The sequence below is a fragment of the Alligator mississippiensis genome, chromosome 1 (genome assembly GCF_030867095.1).
Source record: "Alligator mississippiensis isolate rAllMis1 chromosome 1, rAllMis1, whole genome shotgun sequence".
NCBI classification, from domain to species: domain Eukaryota; kingdom Metazoa; phylum Chordata; order Crocodylia; family Alligatoridae; genus Alligator; species Alligator mississippiensis.
Genome location: NC_081824.1, coordinates 1419760 through 1440041, shown reverse-complemented (window position 1 = coordinate 1440041; position 20282 = coordinate 1419760). Strand labels below are relative to the sequence as shown.

Genomic DNA, 20282 nt, shown 5'->3' with positions numbered 1-20282 from the left:
AGAGGAGCCTGAATCGTGTCCTGCACAACTCAACTCTTAACGTCACTGTAAGCACTCGCTGCATGAGGGCACGCCTACACACAATCCCACTAACAGCAGTGGAGACCGCAGCAATCTGAGCCGCCCATCCAAGCCTGGAAGCGGAGGCAATCCTGCCCCTCGTGCTATAGCAGTGTTACACCAAGGTCACAGGGAAGGATTCAGCAGTGCTAGTTGTAGGGGTTTGGGCTCTGCTAGGCCGTAGTTATACTAACGACCCTCATAGCTAAGCTACGACTGCAAAGTACCTTGGGAATAACTGGCTTTGCTGGCCCCTGGGTGGCCTGGTAAGACCCAGGGAGCAAAATGCTACTTCAAAGAAAAAAACAGGAGCCGAGAAGTTGAGGAGTAAGAAGGTAGTGTTCACTAGGAAAGCAGGGGTAACAAGAGTGAGGTCCGTGCAATGTGGTGTAAGCTGAAGACACTTAGGTTCAGTAGTGAGTGCACTAGAAAAACCCAAACTCAGGAGGGAGCGAGCTCTAGGTGCTGAACTTGGAAGCGGGGAGCTGCACGTGGCACGGGATGAGCTGCAGGTGCCTGGACTTGGCCCAGGGACCAGCAAGGATGGACATCTCACTAGAGGAGTTGGCACAGAGTAGGGGTACCTCGGTTATAAATAGAGTTATGAGATTTGCCCTTCTGTAGAGACTTGGGGGGTGTCCACGTGTGCAATGCATTGCTCACCGCTGCCTGCTCACTGCTATGCAGCCCTGCTGGCTACTCTCCTAGGAGACGCAGCCTGGACACGGGGCAGACGGCTGGTGGGGAACCCTCCCAAACCCCCGAGCATCTCCGAACAGCACGACTCGCCTTCCTCTGCCCGTCCCTCGAGGAGTGACCACTGTCGCTTACCCTCCTGCCCCCTCACCCACCTCCAGATGTGTTACCGGCACCCTCTACGATGGAGCAGGCTTAACGAGGTCGAGGGACTATTCAGTACGGCTTAGGAAGTAACAGATTCAAGTTTATAAAAGCTTTTATTTGCTCACGGTATGACCGAGGGGACAGCGCTCTTTTATACAGTAAGTGGTACAAAAGAATGGTTGTAAATGAACAGCTAGAGTGGGTTAGCCAAAAAAAATTTTTAAAGTGTAATTAAAATATCGTAAGCAAGGTAGTTAATGAGCTTAGACCTGATCACAGCCAGAACTTCCAACAAGGCTAAAAACTGCACTGCCCGTCTCAGACTCCTGAGGTCCTTGCCACCGACTACTCTGCTACTGCTCACAGCGCCGCTGTCTTACAGCCGAGGGAGAAGACTGGGGCGTAAATCACTGAATGTTTAAAATCCTGTAAAGGCAACTGGACAAATAGATTTCATTTCGATTAGGAATTTAATTCACTTACAATTTTTGCCATAGCATTAAAAAAAAAAAAGTTAGCGGCGATGCTCCTCTGGGGGCTAGTTATGTTAAAAAAAGATCACCCCTCCACTGGTACAGGCTACATTGTGTGCAGCGGGATTAATTGGTGCCAGGGTAATTAAAAAACTAAATGTGGACTTTGTCGCTGCAGAATCCAGAGCTCCATCACTGCCTGGAAGGGGTCCGTGGAAGTCTCCTTTTAGAGCATCAGACTTTACCCACAGGGGCAGGGGTGGCAGGGGAAGAGAACGGGTCCTCCTGCAAGTATGCGATTCACAAGCGGTTTGGGAGCCAGCAATAAACATTACTCACATATCCCAAAAGGATTGTTTCGCTTTAGCAGAGGCGCGTACGCTTAAGGCTTCTTCCTCCGTAAATGTGCCTCGCACTCCACAAATAAATGAAAGCCAAGCCACACAGTTGGAAATCATGTTTTTATATGAACAGAAATAGACCATCTAGAAATATTTCAGTTTATTTAACTTGTTAAGTAGAATATGAAACTGAATTTGTAGCTAGTAGTACCAGAGAGTGGACTGTTCTCCAACTGCTTGGTGTTTTAACGAACACAGCTTCCACAAAGGATCCCAACAGACTTGCACAGGAGAGGCAGAGCCCCACAAAGCAAATGAAAAAGCTCACAGTCTAGACAGAGATTATACAAAAATGGAAGTATACTCCATTTTCCCTTTTTTGATAATGTTAGAAAGTGCAGATTTAACAAAAAGGTAGCCGGATTCTCTCTATTTACAAAGCTGATCAATAGGCGAGAAACAAAACCATGTCAAATTTAATCCCTTAGAATCCCAGTTCCTTGCCTTTACCTCAACAGCCACTCAACTGGGAAGGGTTAACAGGTAGAGAGAGACAGAAAAAAAATAAAAATAAAAATAAACCACACCACACATAGGAAGAGGGAGACACATCAGTAAAGTTACTACACAGAGCGGGTCAGAACTAGGAAGTTAAAAACACTGTAAATTCATTAAAGTCAAGTCAGGTCATTTGCTCTTACTATTAAGTGGAGGAAGATCAAGAAAGCAAGTGCATGAGTCAGGCGCAAACCCGCCCGACTACCAGAATTCGACTCTGGGGCTCCATTTACAATTGTTTCCGAGCGGAGGAGTCCTCCTACAGTGCGTACAGGCAAGCCAGGCGGATGTTAAAACGCTGTCCCTGACAAGACACCCGATTCAATAGGAGCGGTCTAAATCAGCCCGGTGTTCTTCAGCCCCTTCGCTGCCAGGAATGAATGAAGCCATTCAGCTATTTAACACACAGGTGTCTTATTGGGACGCTGGTAGCGTAGCTAGCAGGTCTTTATCTACAGAGGAAGCAGAGAGGCAAAAAACTGGAAAAGCAAGTTAAATACTCAAGGGGGCTGAAAAACACAGGGATGCTGATTCTGTCTCCCTTCCGAATCACCTGTGGTCTTCCAACAGGATTCAAGTGAGGTCAAGAACGACCATAGCTAAGTACAGATGATTCTTATTTACTATACATTTTTTTTTTAAACTTAACACTGGGAAATGGAAAGTTTCAGGGAAGCAGTAATTCAACACAACTGCCAACTGTTTTTTTCTTTCTTTAAAAAAAAATCTATTTTACTGAACCTCTTGCTAGGCTACCAAACGACTCATTGGAGCAGCTACCAAATCAAGAGAACTTTTAAGTTCAAGTTAACTGTTGTCAGTTTGGGAATGGCATGTTATATTCATACACATAGAGTAGACAACCACATCACCCTCCATAGAAAACTAGTGCATGCAAACAACTCTTCCATATCATAAAACCCAACGGCTATGCAGGAGGAGAGAAGAGATACTAGTGAATCGACATTGGCTAGAGGGAAATTAGTAAGTATCTTTAACATTTTATCTTGAAAGCTAAATCAGTGCTTTGTATTAAGTTTGGCAAACTTACAAGGTTGCCATCTTTTCCATTAACACATCACACCATGAAGGAAAGCAAATAAAAGCAGCATGCAGGCAAAAAGAAAGAAGTCGCCGGGAAGGGGAGGAGGGAGGTAAAATTAAAAAAAAAACGGCAGCGGGAACAGTTCTGAATTGCTAAGTCACCCAAGGGGAGACCCAGAACATTAAATGCAAGTTTTTTGTGGGTTTTTTTGCACCACCCTTTGTCCTTGATGCATCATCACACCAACAAATCACAGTAAAGCAACCACAAAGAGTTCGATAATTTAAAATGGTCAAGTGTGGATGTATAATCAAATCTCCTGCACATGCTTCCACCAGAACAAAGGAAAAAAAGGAAAAAAATGTTCCTTTCCACATAAGGCACAGGACAAAAAATAAACCCCATTTACATACTCAAGGCGAAAATGAGTGTTTTCCTGGCTCTTCTGCTGATGCCTGTCTATAGAATATGGTGACTCAAGCACATAATCTATAACAGAAAATTCCACTGTTGTACCAAAGAAATTGTTAATTCTAACTTTTATTCTTATACAATTTGCAGAGTAGAGTTTAAATGATTGCTATAAGTTTTAATGTGAAGAGTAACGGGACTATAATACAACCAAAATGTAGTGGTGAGTTGAGCAGGGACATTAAAAAAAAAGTGAAGTCACGGACATGATTTTTTTTTCTTTTTATACATTTTGTTGAGAAAATTATAGTCAGCAAGCTGTCCTAACCAGAAGAACACGGGGATACTGGAGCTCTGTTAAGATGAGAAACAAAAACATTCGTTTAAGGTTAAAAATGGGCAGAGTGGTTTGTTTTACAGCGAGAAAAAAGGGGCGGTGGATGGCGATTGGTGATATAGGAGAACGTTCAGCAACACTTGCTCTTCCAGCCTGTCACTCCACCTCCACTGCTGATATCTACATTTTCACTGTTGGGCTCTTTTACAGGGGTCTGTAGAGAAAGAAGAAAAAACACAAAAATGAGAATTAGACCACTGATTATATTATGAAGTAGGACAGACAAGCGGTACAAGAGAGATACAAGCTTGCGGAAAGCGCCGACATCAAAAAGGAAGTCTAGAAACGACGTGGACCTAAACCTCCTCAGAAATGTGGAGATCTTTGCATTGACACTCCTTGGCAAGCTGACCCAGGACCACCGTATCTGAAATCCAGGCTCTGGATGTTTGCAACAAGCTTTACAGCTTGGGCTCAAACTCCAAAAAGAAACCTAACCTGGTTCTGGCCCCTAAGTTTGGGACAGAACAAAGTTTAATCAGTCATACCAACAAGTCACAGGAGAACTGAGATTTAGCTGGGACTTCTGACTACTTATTCAGTAGCCAAGCATTTTCGTAACTTAAAACCATGATCAAATTCCAGTACCTCACTGTAAAAGAGCAAATAAAATGGTTGTCGGCTGGGGGACAGGACTGGTGAGGAGAGGCTGAGGGAACTGGGCTGATTGAGTCTGCAGAAGAGCAGACCGAGGGGGATTGAATAGCAGCCGTCAGCTCCCTGCAGGGGCTGCAAAGAGGATGGAGCTGGGCTGGTGTCAGTGCGGGCAGATGACAGGACAAGGAGCAATGGGCTCAAGCTGGAGCAAGGGAAGTTGAGGTTGGATATTAGGAAGAATTTTCTCACAAGGGGTGTGGTGAAGCACTGGACCCGGCTCCCCAGAGAGGTGGTGCAGTCTCCATCCTTGGAGGTGTTTAAGCCCGGGTAGACAAAGCCTTGGCTGGGATGACGTAGCTGGGGCTGGTCCTGCTTGGAGCAGGGGTTGGACTAGATGTGACCTCCTGAGCTCCCTTCCAACCCTCACTTGCTATGATTACATGAAAATAGCCAAGGGAGAACTGAAAAGCTCTAGACCAGACATGCTGCATGCATATAAACTTCTTGTGGTTTATCACCTAGCAAGTTTTCAGGGCTTTTACTTTTGTTGTTCACTTGTTTTAAGACTACACTGTCTTGCCTTCGGGTTGCACTGTAGGTGTCAGCATCAAACCCTGCAGTTGGGCTATGCCATCTGTGCAGCACTTGCATGTCTGTTCAGCAGGATCTACTTTTCGGTTGGTTACCACACCAAATTATTTCTGAGAAAGTGCACAAAGCAGGCTTGCTTGTGTCACAGGATGCAAGAGGTTAAACCACAGGGAAAGTGGTCTCAATCAGACATGAACTTCTGTTTTCGGCTGCTCACAACCTGATCTACGTGATCCACTCACGCTGCAGTATTACAGGGTCACAGCTACCTGTTTCTTGCTCTCCCTTGCCACAATGCCCCTGGAAAACTGTCCCAAATTGTTCAGATGAAGGGAAACTGAGGTTCGAAGTGGCAAAAGGTTCCTCCACAGAGCTGGTAAGTAAGGCCAGAAGGATCATTAGGAGCATCTAAATCAACTGTCCATGTATCACAGGCTATTATAGTTTCACCCAGATATCCCTGTAAAGCTTGTTAAAACTGGCTAAGAGCAAATCACTGCGCACGTGTGCATCTGGTTGGGTCCTAAATCCTACTCTATTTTCCTTTTATCAGGGGACCCGAAAGAAAAGAAAATCATTACCAATAAAGTCTCCAGGTGACAGACTCGTGGAGTCATAAATAAATGAGGACAAGTTACTGACAGAGCCATCACAGCACAACGAAGTGTCTTTTGTCTAGGAACAGAGTACGCTGGCCAGCAATGACGGACGGCCTTCAGCCAAGGGAGTCGCGATGCATCAGTCCCGAGGTCGCTGCGACCATCGGGGCACCTTAGATGCTGTAACAACCCTCCTAGGTTAGTGGAGTTTCTTTGCATCATTGATAATTCTTTGGGCAGAAAGACCTGGCGGCATCCATTTCCTCTCCAGGTGCGGATGGCCATTGGCTCACAGGAAGTTCCTCCACCCTTTGACAGGTCTGTTTTAAGACCTGTTGGATGTCCACACATCCTCCTCACCCAGGCTAGCATAGGCGAGGGTTCGGGTTTAGTTGCCGATAATGCAACCAAGGGAACAGGCTGTTCTGGTTTACATGGTAAGAGAGGCCTGGCCTGACAAGCACACTTAGAGAGGAAATAAACTTCTAGGGAGAGCACTAAGGAGTGTAACTATTATGGAAGGCAACGTGATCAAAGCCTTGGCTGGGATGATCCTGCTTTGAGGGGTTGGACTAGATGTGACCTCCTGAGCTCCCTTCCAACCCTCATTTGCTAGGGTTACATGAAAATAGCCAAGGGAGAACTGAAAAGCTCTAGACCAGACGTGCTGCATATAAACTTCTTGTGGTTTATTACCTACAAGTTTTCAGGGCTTTTATTTTTGTTGTTCCCTTGTTTTAAGACTACACTGTCTTGCCTTTGGATTGCACTGTAGGTGTCAGCATCAAACCCTGCAGTTGGGCTATGCCTTCTGTGCAGCACTAATGGCAGTAATTATGCAATTCCAGAGGACTGCAATTTCTCTGACTGGCTGGGTAATAAAAGCCTACTAAATAATGGTAGGGCGCACACTTTTTGGATGAGTTACCCGATAGAGAAATCTAGCAAACGGTCAGCATACCAACAAGAGGTAAAGCTATCTTGGATTGAATTTTGGCAAGTAGAGAGGAATTTATAGAGGGGCTAGCTGTAGATAATCTGGGATCAAGTGAGCTGATCCTAGTGTAAATTACAGTAGGAACACTAAGTCTATAAAACAAGGCTCTTCAGAAAGCCTAACTTCTAAGGAAATTAAGGAGCTGACTCAATTTGACAACTAAGGACATAAAGTAATTCCACACTGCTTGTACATCTAAGGCAAAAGTACAAATACTATCATGAGTTTGCGCCTCAAGCAAGGAGAAAAAGGTCATTAGGGAAGGGCTACAGACCTTCAAAAGTGAACGAAATGCTTCACAGGGGCATTAAGAAAAAGCAGAGGAGTTATATGCAACTGGAAAGAGTGACTGGTCACTAAAGACTGAGCTTTCTGAGGGTCAGAGAATTTCATAGATTTCATAGACATTAGGGCTGGAAGGGACCTCGGAAGATCATCAAGTCCAGCCCCCTGCTCCAGGGGCAGGGAGTCAGCTGGGCTCATAGGATCCCAGCAAGATAAGCATCCAATTTACTCTTGAAGATGTTCAAGAATGCTAAGGGGTGACTTGATCATGGGAACAGGCTAACAGACGGTTCCTCCAGGCTGACAAAGATATAACAAGATCCAGAAGCTAAAAGTTGAAACTAAACAGCCACATTAGAAATGAGATGCAAGTTTTAACTGAGGAAATTAACCACTGGAGCTGCTCACCACTGGTCCAGGTGGATACTCCAGCCCTGAATATTTTGAGAGTCAAAACTAGGTCTTTTTCTAAGACACATTCTAGCTGAAACAAGAATTCAGGAAGTCTTATGGCCTGTTATGCAAGTGGTCACAAAAAGACTGCAATGATGCATTCTGACTCTCCTGATCTACACTGGGAAAGAATGAATTTAATCCCACAAAGTGCAAAATACTCTAAATTACGCAGCACAAAAAACTAGACCAACGTGCCAACAAATGTCTCAAGCTCCTGAAATGGCCGGGAATTCATTAGACATAATATACCCAGATAATTCCAAGGTGATTGATGTCCCTCAGTGCTCAAGGTGGCAAAAAATCTTCAAGACTCATTCCAATCTGTCCTACAAGAAATTGCTTCTCATGTCCAAACCTAGTCATATGAATTTGGGGTATGTAAGACTAGGTGGCCTGCCAAGAGCTCAGCAACAATATGAATACACAAGGGTTTCTAGACCTCAGAAGCATTAGCTCATCTTATAGGTGGTACATCGAATTGTAAAATGGGGGGAGGGGGCACAAAGACAGGAGGGAAAGGAAAAAAAAGAAATCATTGTTTCAGATAAAGGTGGTTCTTGTTAGCTTTGACCTGCACTTGATTAATTTCAGGAAAGTTGTGCTTGTTAAAGCAAATCAACTGAGACCAGATCCCATGGGCACTTACCTTTCGAAGAATGTCTTCTGCTAATGTGAGGAATGCCTTCTCAATGTTTATATTTGCTTTTGCACTAGTTTCGAAAAACCTAATACCATGCTCCCTTGCAATCTAAATTAAAGAAAAAGAAGCCAGAACAAGGTTAGCATTAGAGAGTTTTGCACAGTTCTCATGGTGCTGGTCAATTATAAACCTCATTGTTACACTGCAACTCGTTTTCAGTAGGGCAAATAGGAACTTAAAGGCACTAACTGGCAAAACTGATAATGTACAGGATAGATAATCTAATGCTCTCACATAAAAGCAGGTTTTGACATGATAAAACAGGATTATATGGGGCTATATTTTTGGCAAATGACCGAAGCAAAGATTTACAGGAGAATGTTAGATGCCCAGAACAGACTACTTTATTCATGCTAAAGGTAGACAGCTTCAGGTGGCAACTATTCATAAAATACAGCTCCAGGAAATCCCCCCAAAATCCTGGGTTTATGTATAACATTAATAAGTCCAGTGTTATTGGTCTGCTGGGAGCCCAACTCCAATGTGATACAACGGCATCAGCTCTACAAAAGGTGGGTTAAATGATTTCATTCTACCTCACCTTCACCCACTGGCGGAGAACTTCCTCCATGCTGGTACATTTTCCTTAGTGAGTCGGTTCTGGGGTGGGGGACACTCACCTGTTCTCCTTTTGCTTTAAGGACAACTCGTTTATCTTCCATGTCGCACTTGTTTCCTAACAGCATCCTCTCAACATCTTCATTGGCATGCTAAAACAAGACCAAGTGAAAGCTCTCTAAATATATGCGTTCACTTCTGTTCAAGACATGTACGTACCTTGTTCACCTTCGTATTTGTCCCTGTCTGCATAGGCCCATCTTTGCTACAGCTCAGGAAGACCGTGCAAAGCAGCACATTCCTCAGAAGACAGCTTTGTATAAGGAATCCAGATGGGCTTGCAGAGCAGAGAAAACTACAACTTAGGCAATCCTGCCACCCCAACAGAAGAGCCATGTCTCTCATCTTTCTCCTGCATGACAGCTGATGAGTGGAAAAGCCCATTTTCCAAGGACTAGTGCTCAGCAAGCCAGGAAGAGACTCAGCCTTCCACCGCATGCTAAGAAGGGCCAGAGTTACTGTCAAATAGACACACTTCTTTATGAAGACCAGGCTAGTGTTCAAAAGGCCAAAACATTAAGGAAGGGGAAGAAACAACAAAGAATAAAGAAAATCCCACAATAAAGGGCTGGCAAACTGGTTGCCAATAGTAAAGCTCTCTTATCCCAAAAGAGAGGCTTGATACAACTGCCTTTGGTTTACCTAGGCTCCCCCTTTGCCCATTATACCTTGTATAAGCATGGCATTTATCCAGGTAAAATGACAACTGTCAAATCAGAGAATCATAGAGAAGCTGGGCTGGAAGGGACCTCCAGAGTCAGCTCATCCAACCCCCTGCCTGAGGCAGGATCACCCCTATTCAAACTAACCTACACAAAATCTAAATCTAAGAAATGAGCAGTTAACACGAAGTACCCCCCGACACGCACATACACACAACCCTAAAGTCCTAGAAATTCCTGAGTCATTTGGGGAGGTGACAGATGTGGGGCTGTCATTAATGTACAAAAAAGATGGTTAGCTTTCAATCAGCAGCTAGAGAGCAAGATTTAAATGATATGCCTTTGGAACATTTATATGATAAGCCTTTGGAAAAAACGAATACTAGAGAGAGAAAAACCTGGTGCTGGAGATTTAGTAAAACTGATGGAGTGGATTCTTTCGTAGTGCTTGAAAAAGGGAAATGAGAAGTGTTTAGCACCACAGCACAAGGACAACTGTGAACTCATAGGAACAAGATTAAGTGTCAGCTTTGTGCCTCATACTGGTTTGCGGTGTGCTGACACGGCAAGCTGCTAGTCTGCATCCTGCCTCCCTGTGCAGGCCCTGGCTTCACTACACCTGCAGCAGGGCAACAAAGGGCACCATGAAAAGAAAAACAAAGTGAGCATAGGGCTATTGCTCAAACTCAGAAGTACTGTAAGAACAGGGGGAATTTGTGGCAGAACGTTTCCAAGATTACAATACTAATGCTCCCTACAGAGAATACATAACTAAACACTGTTTATTCATTAAACATTTTCTTTTATTAGGGAAACACTTTAAACACTCAGTACAACATGCACCGGTTCTGTCAAACTGGTCCACAAGGATTTGCAAAGCAGTGCTGCAGCAGCAGAACAAAGCGCCAGTTAGTGGATAATGTGAGTGTTTCCAGTAGCCTGAAGTCTTGTAATCTGAATTGGCTCGTTTCATTAGCCTTAATACTACCTCGCAGTGAATGGTAAGTAGTGATAATGAATAGACTTGTGCTCTACATAATCTGATATTATTTCTGATATCATAAAACCAATAGCAGATGGGTCAGAAAGACTATCACCACCTGATGAGGAGCAGATGATTTTTTTCTGCAGATTATAGGAAGCAAGAGAAAACTAGGTGACAGAGATTAAAGACCAAGTACAATGAGGATTGTGACTCCTTAAACATGCATACTGCTGTTTATCTAACACCAACAGACACCTTTAAAAACAAAGGTCATCTGCACAATGCCAGGCCTGTAAAGCCTTCACTAGCCACAGAAAGTTTCATGGTACTTCCAGAAATGCCATCTTGCCACAAAATTGTATTCTGGAATTTAAAGCTCTTGACCAGATACTTTAAAATTTACCTTTGATTGAGAAAAAAAAGCCTTTCAGAAAAGCACTGACGACTTTGGTTCACATGGGGTCAATCTTCCAGAGCATGCTAACTGGCAGAAATAACTATGAATGCAGAAGCTGATACTTCACTGAAATGAAGTGTTAACTATGGAACCTGAAGATGGGAATCTTGGTATTGTTAATTATTTCACTTCTGATCAGCTCAGCAAGAAGACTCTACTAATGAGCTTTCACAAATGCAAACTGCTTCCTAAAGAGTAAATATCCCTGACTGCACCAAGTCTAACAGCTTCCGCAATGCACCCGTGTAGCACAGATTTCTACCGCTGATTAAATTTAGATCTGAAAGTGTGGGAATAGCATATGTTGCTTTAGTATCAAAGCCATCACAAAGAATATTTTAAGTGGATTGCATTAACTTTCCAGATTTAAGAACAATATTAGAATCCAAAGGATCTTGCTTCCACTGGTCTCAGAGTCAACAGGGCCTTCCTTACAACTGATCGTCATAATGCATCTATCTGTACATTTTCCTAAATACCCATTTCCTGTTTCTTCTATGCCCACTCAACTGTCCACTTCTCCCATATTTGTTCTCTTATTCTCCTCCCGCTAGGAAATGAACTTTCATAATTACTTATTTCCCTTTCTTGGATATATCCTCAAGTCTCTCGCTTCCCTCCTCCCTCCCCCAAAACTTTAAAAACAGTCCTTATCTGACACTGTGCACCAGAATGCAGTTTAGTTTAACTGCTTTATACAGGTGTGTGTGAGTAGAGGGATGCATGGGGAGGGAAGAAACTGCTGAGAAGCAGTGAAGAACCCAAGATCACATGGTGCAACTCTGAACCTTAGAGAAAGGAGATACTTGACTCAATTATCTGATGATTTTGAAGACTGCTCTTAACAGTGCTCCAATTTCCAAGCAGCTAGTGACCACACCTTCCAGTCTTGGTGTGGGCAGCAGACTCACTGTCCCCCTCTATGCAAAAGTAATGGGGGGAGTGGAAACCAGGCAAGAGGCCACAGGTTATGCATTAACCCCTTGTGGGGTGGATGCAGCGCAGGGGCCACCAGTTGGACAGCACTGCTTTAAGAGAATTCTCTCTCAAGGGCTGAATTTTCCAGGAATTTAAAAGATTTTAGCTTTCTCTGCAGGTTGGTGTCTCATTTCTCAACTGCTTATACTTCTACAAAGCTTCCTATTGGTTGATATATTCCTGGAATGACAACAGACAGGCATCTTCTTAATAGAGGTGCACAGATACATCGGTCCAATATCAGATCGGCACATATTTTAAAAATTGGCTGCACTGGAAACGGGCCCCATGTGGCTGATAATTTGGCTGATAAATACCCCTGCATGTGCACAGCTGCAGCACAGCACACAGGCAGCGAGGAGCATAGCCCAGCAGCTTGGACAGCTGCCTCCAACTGGTAAGTCTGGTGTGGTGGAAGGGGAAGAGGGAGGGGAGGGGCGTGAGGGGGCAGATCAATACCCCCATGGTGAAGGAGGGAGTGGGGCAGGGGCAGGCCATGACTCATCGGGGGTGGGGGAAGCGTGTTCCCCGGACCTGTGCGGGGCAGAATGGGTGGGATGGGCAGACTGCAGCTGCTGGCTGGAGCCAGGGCTGGGCTTGGGGCAGAGGGCAGCAGCGATGGGAGGGGGCTACAAGGGGGTGTCTCCCCAAATTTCAATGTCATCCCCCCCACCCTGGGCACAGCCCCAGCTCAACCACCATCTCTACCCACGTGCCAGGAACAGCTGAGGCTGCACCAGGCAGGAAGCAGGAGCTACAGCGAAATCTGGGGTGGCTGAAGCCCCGCCTTCCCTCCTCCCCTTGCGTAGTCCCCTCGCAGCACCACCGCCACCCACCCCAAACCCAGCTCCTACCAAGGAGAACCCACTACAGCCCTGGCTCCAGCCAGCAGCTGCAGCCCACCCACCCCACACAGGTCTGGGGGCACCCCCCTCCGTACACCTTGGACAAGCCACAGCTTTGCCTCACGCCCGCCCTAGCTGGGTAGCTCCTGCCCAACTCCCTCCCATACCATATGGGGCATTGATCTGCCCCCTCATGCTCCTTCTCTCCCCCCTCCCCTTCCACCACAACAGACTTACCAGCTGCATACAGCCGTATCGGAAATCAGATCGGTATCAGCCAATATGCCTCCTTAAAAATCAGCTATCTGTATCAGCCCCCAAAATCTGTAGCAGTGCACACCTACTTTTTAATACAGAAGTAGCCATCTAGCCACAGCACAAGACTGTCGAGAATGCTCAGTGTGTAATGCCAAAAAAGTGTGTGTGTGTGGGTGTGGGTGGTGGTGGGGGGTTAAGCAAGGAAAAAAAATCCCTTAAGCATCTTTGAAGAAAGAATGCAATCAGCACTCACCACACCATCTTAAAGAAGTCATATCCACAACCTGGACTGCAATAAGTATGGTTTAAACAGGGACTGTTAGTAGCAGTATCAAGGAAGGAACAATTGCTATAGTTCCAAAACTTGGGTTCAGCAGAATCCACCATTCAACAGAATACAGGATCCTTATATAATATAGCAGATATGGTTAGGACAGAGGACAGATTGTTAGCGCTGCTCACCTCATCTATGTTTCTGAGCCATTTGCTGATGTTTTCAAAGCTTTTGGCATTAGTGATGTCATACACTAGCATAATTCCCATGGCGCCTCTGTAGTAGGAGGTGGTGATGGTGTGAAATCGCTCCTGTCCTGCTGTGTCCCTGCAAAGAGTAAACAGTTATTGAATAGACAGTAAGTTCTGATGCATATTTACGGCTGCATGGCAAAATATCATAGAAACATGCAATTTTTAGTTACATGTATGGGTTGGTATCATGCACAAGCATTCACTGTAGTTTATGCACTAAAAGGGAAACTCAGAAAAGAACCCTTCTTCTCCCTCTTAGAGGCAGCTGCATGTTCAGCATTCCTATCAAAAGCATGGACAGAAAAAAAAGGAGAGAGAATAGAGATATTCAGGAAGACAGGAGGCTCAGCAGGATAAAACGTTGTTTCCCAAATGGTTTTAAATAAATATTGTAGAATCCACCAACCCATGGACAAAGACTGACTGACTGACCAGAAAAATGCTAGTTAAACCACTTTTTTTGTACTTTATTCTAATCCAATCAAATAGGTTTCCAAGCCACCAGGAAGCAGCTGTGATTGATTGACCGACTGAATGATTTTATCCCTTTTGCTAACTTTAAAAAAAGAGAGGTATAAAATAAGATAGAAAAGAGTCTGTAAAATGAGCAGTAAATGCTTTGAAATTAAGTAGAAAATTTATATTCAAGAAGCGAGAAACATCTATGATTACAACTAAAATGCATCTATATGAAGAAACAGCATCCCTTAAATATTTCTGAACAATGATGAACATGGGTCTCTAGTCAAGTCTAACAGAACAATTAGATGGATTTAGAAATATGAACACAGAAGAGTCACTGCTGGAAGTGCACTGACCCACTTAGAAGAATAAAAGTACTGAACTTGGAGCACTGTGTTTTAAGAGCAAGAGTACTTTCAGGCTGCATAATGAAAGAAACACTCTGGGTTTCAGATATCCAACAACCCTGCACTAAGTTAAAAAATGTATGTCATTAGCTGCTCCCTAGTCAAACTGCTCAAAGCCAAAACACCCAATCCTCCATCCCACCCAGCCTTGTGGAAAGAGGCAGCTTTGCAAGCAGAAGGTGGTAGAGTCCTTGCAGAAGCCGGCCTACTGCTACCCCAAACAGGCCTGGGAGTCCAGTGCTCAGAGCTGGCCCTTCAAGGGACAGCAGGAGCTCTCAGCCTGTACCCAATAACCTGATCCAGTTACATACCTGTAATCAATCCCGAACCAATATCAGATTGATATTGCAACAAGTGATCTAAAAGTGAAACTAGGAAATGGCCTAGAACTCTAAGACACTTAGGTTACGGACAGACATTACACACAAGTCTGTATAGCGAGTGGAAACCAGTTCAAGTCTGTAACACCACAGGAGTTCAGGGCACATAAACCACTTTCAAAATGGCTGAAACTGGTTTAAGATAAACCTGTATGGATGTAGCATCAGACTTAACTGATTTAGGTTAAAGCAGTTTACTGAACTTCTGTCTCAAATCCCCTCCAGATTTAAGTTAACTCACAGTCCACCAGCATCCCAGGATGCTTTTCACTTCCCCCGCACCCATCAGGAGGGCTAGCCTTGGTCCAAGCTTTCTGCTCCAGCCAAGCAGGGAGGTGTGCTCTAGCGCCCCCTGGCTTCTGGCCTGGGCCATTGTAGGCATGTGGCTGCATTTCTGGAATCAAAAGTGAATGTCTGTTCACTTGCTTCTTGGTTCAAGCTACACAGCTTAGACTAACCTGTGAAGACTGAATCAATTCAGCTTCAGGCTTTTTGACTGTCTGTACTTAATCTTATGCTCCATTGTTGAACACATGAAGTCACTGTTGTTACTAGAAGTTTTGGTGAAGTCGTTTTTACTGGATGCAGTCTAGAAGCTCAGACACTTGTGATAAGTAGTAATGAACCTGCACACTTCATCTGCCTCCTCAACGTTTGCCCCAAGAGGAGCAATGCTTAGAGCAGTGGTTCTCAACCTTTTTTGTACCAGTACCCATTTGTAATGGCCAGTCTCAACCCAGTGCCCCTCACTCCCAACCCACTGCCTCCCACGCCCAGGTCCCAGCCCCACAGTGTGGGGCAGGAGGTGGGTGTGTAGGGAATGAGGGACCCCCCCCAAGCAGCCCCTTGCAGGCTGGAACCGACAGCCTGCAAGGGAAAAAGTCACGATTTCCCATGTTTTTCTCCTTGAAAAGGAGAACCCATTTTTTAAATTTGTTGACTCATTTTTAAAGTTTGTTTACAACCCTTACATATATTCTTGCAACCCATTTTTGGATTGCAACCCACGGGTTGAAAAATGCTAACTTAGAGCCTCCTTATGCCTCCCAAATTCTGTATTGAAGGGGGTAAAAACATTCTGAGGATTAAGCAAGACAAGAACAAGAGGTAAACTTGAGACTTCAGCAGATGGCAGTTTTGTACAACACTTGAATAAAATGACTGCTTGCTATGGATACATGAATAGAAGCGTAGATGCGTCTCTCACAGGAAAGGTAGCAGAAAGTAATACGGTTGCTAGAGACAAGTCACCAGCACAGAAAGCATCCCCTCTGTATGCAGTGCAGTTCCCCCTTTGCAGGAGCCAAGTATATAGACACAGTTAGCCATGTCAGGCTGAAGTCTAATAGAAGGCAGGGTAGATTTGTACCTTACAGACCAGCTGAGGCATACATATATATGTGTACACATAGCATAAGCTTTCGTAGGCTACAGTTCACTTCATCAGATGCCATGTAAGGACATATTGAGAGCAGTGTAGGAGAGAGATCTGAATACACAGGCTGAAGGGAGGAGGAGGAGGAGGAGAGAGGGGGCAGTGCTTGGAGAAACAAAAGGAATCATAAAAATCTAAGTCGGGTCATGGAATAAGAATCTAGAGTCTCTGTTTAAACCATATTTAACACTATCCAGTCTGTGGATGATTTCTTGTTCCATATGCTCCTGTTCAAAACTGGTTTTTAAAAAGTTTGCTGTCTGAGAACAGGAAGCCTGAGGTCAGAATGGAGTGTCTAGGGCAGTGGGTCTCACCCTTTTTAGACTCAAGACACCCCTGGATGGACTCGGGGCCCCCCATGGAAGATGCTGGCACACAACTATGGATTTATATTTGAAATCTCTGAAGCCTAACAGGACTGTCTGTAAGCCAAGACAGGTTTGTCCCCCATTGCTACTTTGAAATGGTCATCTTTTTTCCAGTAGAAATGCTTTGTGCTGCTTGCACCCTGGATCTTTGTTCCAGCAAGGGAATCTGACCACCTTGGCTTGCCTCTTTTACCTGTTTATTCCTCATCCTGAAGAGCAGAATGTCATTGGGCAGGCCCACCTTTTTGTGAAGTCCAGCAATCTCTGGGGTGCATATCTCCCTGAAACACTTAAAGGAGTCAGCCATGTTGTGCAGAGAGCTGACTCACTATTAATAGGATGAAAAGCCCAGGAAATGTTGGTATCTTCATGTGACACTGCAAAGACAGCTGCACACGGACTGGCAGTTAAATATACCAAGGCCTTCCCTTTTGTTCATGCATCTTTGGCCAAAGTACCAGTTTACTCCTCTGTCAGAAGTGGCACTTCCAAAGTGTCAATGACATGTCTATCTGCTGCCAAAATTATACCCAGAACTCATCATAGTTTATACCAAGCCTCACCTGAACTGAGGCAAGGCACAAATTCCACAGTATTTCAGTGCAGCAGATCAAGTCGTGCAAAATGGAAGAAGTACAGAGGAGGTAACGGAGAGGCTGGCTCACTTAGCCCAAAATGAAGGCAGAAAAAGATTCAGCTGCTTTTTAGAACAGACCCAAAGCAAGCACACCTGGGAGGCAAAAGAACTAATTTCAGCTCAACATTATTGGTGTTTGGTGTGAAACCAAACTAGCCATTGTAGGCCTTGTGGGAGTAGGGATTAATTAGGAGATTGATTAGCATGTGTAGAAATCAGAGGCCCTAGTAACAGTATGAGCACTAGGTCTGAGAACAGACACATTTCAGCACATCTACAGTTTCAGTGGAAGTGTTGGGAAAGTTAGTTTTGCACCTCAGAAGGCCGACAGAGGGAAAACACTGGATAAGACTGGTCCAAGGCACTAAAATGGGATCAAAGCAGCCTGGCGAACAAGTCCCCCTTTGTGGCAAAAGGTCACACCACCTGTTGAGACCAGGATGCGAATGAGGTCTTTAGTGACTGGTGAGAACGAGGGGATGAGAGTGATGTAACAAGAAGTTGATCTGATCAATGCATAAGTGGCCTGGGAACTCTGAATATTTTGTATTGAGCTGGGGGCTATGTTTTAAGCTAGTACTATGCATACAAATAACCCAGCTAGCATCCTGTACCAAATGGTCATGGGTACGAGGGTGTTTATACACGTGCTCAGGCGTGGGGGAAAGAAAGCTTTAATTAGAGCAGCCTCAAAGCTACTCTAATTAAAAGTGCCCAGAGCGTCTCTTGTATCAGTGTCCCCATGCTTAAAAGTGGCAGCACGGATGCTTTATCGAAAACTCAAATGACTTTTAGACAAAGCACCCCTGCCACCATTTTTAAGTGTGCGGACCCTGATACATGAGACGCTGGAGTCTGCTGGAGCACAGTAATTACCATGCTCCAACAGAATCAATTAACCTGCTCCAACATGCTGTCAGATTCATAGATGCTAGGGTCGGAAGGGACCTCAATAAATCATCGAGTCCGACCCCCTGCATAAGCAGGAAAGAGTGCTGGGTCTAGATGACCCCAGCTAGATACTCGTCTAACCTCCTCTTGAAGACCCCCAGGGTAGGGGAGAGCACCACCTCCCTTGGGAGCCCGTTCCAGACCTTGGCCACTCGAACTGGGAACAAGTTCTTCCTAATGTCCAATCTAAATCTGCTCTCTGCTAGCTTGTGGCCATTGTTTCTTGTAACCCCCGGGGGCGCCTTGGTGAATAAATACTCACCAATTCCCTTCTGTGCCCCCGTGATGAACTTATAGGCGGCCACAAGGTCGCCTCTCAACCTTCTCTTGCGGAGGCTGAAAAGGTCCAGGTTCTCTAGTCTCTCCTCATAGGGCTTGGTCTGCAGGCCCTTGACCATACGAAGCAGCCTTGCTGCTCATGTACAGGCACCCCTAGTGTCTAGGCTTGTTTGTAGACATTAAAGCCTAGCTGAGCTTTTGTTACTAAGAAACAAAGCCTGGGGTCTTTATTATATATAAAATACAATTTTATACATACATACATACATATACATTCTTTACTATAATGAGGTCGTTTAGAGCAGGGGTGTCCAACCTTTTTGAATGTGGGGTCAGATCATGAACTTTTTATCACCCAGTGGGCCAGCAGGAGCAAGCACTCGCGCGGCCTGTCCAGTCCGGCCGCAGCCTGGTAGTGCAGGGGTCAAGGGGTGCCGCCTGACCCCACTGTGTCCTCTCTGCCACCTGGGTGGCCTCGAGGATGCTCCCACACCTGCACACCTGGGCTCAGCAGCCAGGGGGACATGGGGGGACTCCACAGGGGGGTGCAGGAAGTGCAGGGACACCCCCCTGCTCCCTCTCCCCCGGGGCAGCCTGAGCCCGAGCCCAAGTGGCAGGGGTCCCTCCCTTCCCGGGGCCTGCGACTCACCCTGGGGCTCTTTAGCCTGGAAAAGCGCAGGCTCAGGGGTGATCTGATGGCCACCTATAAGCTTATCAGGGGTGACCACCAGTATCTGGGGGAACGTTTGTTCACCAGAGCGCCCCAAGGGATGACGACTAGGTCGAATGGTCATAAACTACTACAAGACCATTTCAGGCTGGACATAAGGAAGAAATTCTTTACTGTCCAAGCCCCCAAGGTCTGGAACAGCCTGCCACCGGAGGTGGTTCAAGTGCCTTCATTGAACACCTTCAAGAGCAAACTGGATGCTTATCTTGCTGGGATCCTATGACCCCAGCTGACGTCCTGCCCTTTGGGTAGGGGGCTGGACTCAATGATCTTCCAAGGTCCCTTCCAGCCCTAATGTCTATGAAATCTATGAAACCATCCCCAGCACGATGTCTGCAGATGCAAGGAGATGCGGGGAGGCAGGAATAGCGCTGGATTCCTGCCCCGACAGCCACAGCAGCAGAGGCAGCAGCATCTCCCGCAGGCCCAGCTGCAGCATCCCTCCGAGCCGGCATCTGCGCCCCCTGTGCCTGCCTGCCTGCTGCACCGCGACCTGCTCCAGTTTGCACAGCTGGCCGGCAGGCAGGAAGGAACAGGTGCAGGGTGGGGCCGGCATGCAAATGAGGAAGGGAGGGGTAGGGCTAGGAATGGAAACCCTGCAATGTGGGAGAGGGGAGGAGCTGACATGCAAATGAGGAAGGGGGTGGGGCGAGGAAGGGACACCATGAAGTGAGGGGGGAGGGGAGGGGAGGGGAGGGGAGGAGCCGCACAGCGTCAGCAATGCCAAGCTGACATGGTGCATGTGGGAACTTTGTCCCTTTCCAAGCCCTTCAGCAGCCATTAGGAAGCTGCTGAGGGGCTGGGGGAGGGACAAGGGGTGGGACCGAAAGTAAACAGCATTGACTTTCATTTCCCGTTGCAGCATCGCGGGCCAGAGAAAATGGCTTGGCGGGCCGCAGGCCGTATGTTGAACAAGCCTGGTTTAGAGTACAGGATCACAGATGGCATC

At 45.8% G+C, this 20282-nt stretch overlaps 1 protein-coding gene across 1 annotated transcript in view; it reads right to left on the bottom strand.

Annotated features, from left to right (window-relative positions):
- Positions 1–997: 997 nt before the first annotated feature.
- The window catches only part of RAB10 (RAB10, member RAS oncogene family), an 80410-nt gene continuing 61125 nt past the window's right edge, over positions 998–20282 (bottom strand). Inside the window, exons 3-6 of the mRNA XM_059727639.1 lie at positions 13619–13757; positions 8974–9063; positions 8300–8401; positions 998–4282 (exon numbers count right to left, since the gene is read on the bottom strand). Of these exons, the coding sequence (XP_059583622.1) occupies positions 4199–4282; positions 8300–8401; positions 8974–9063; positions 13619–13757 (415 nt within the window). The 3' untranslated portion in view covers positions 998–4198. The remainder of the gene's footprint in view (positions 4283–8299; positions 8402–8973; positions 9064–13618; positions 13758–20282) is intronic.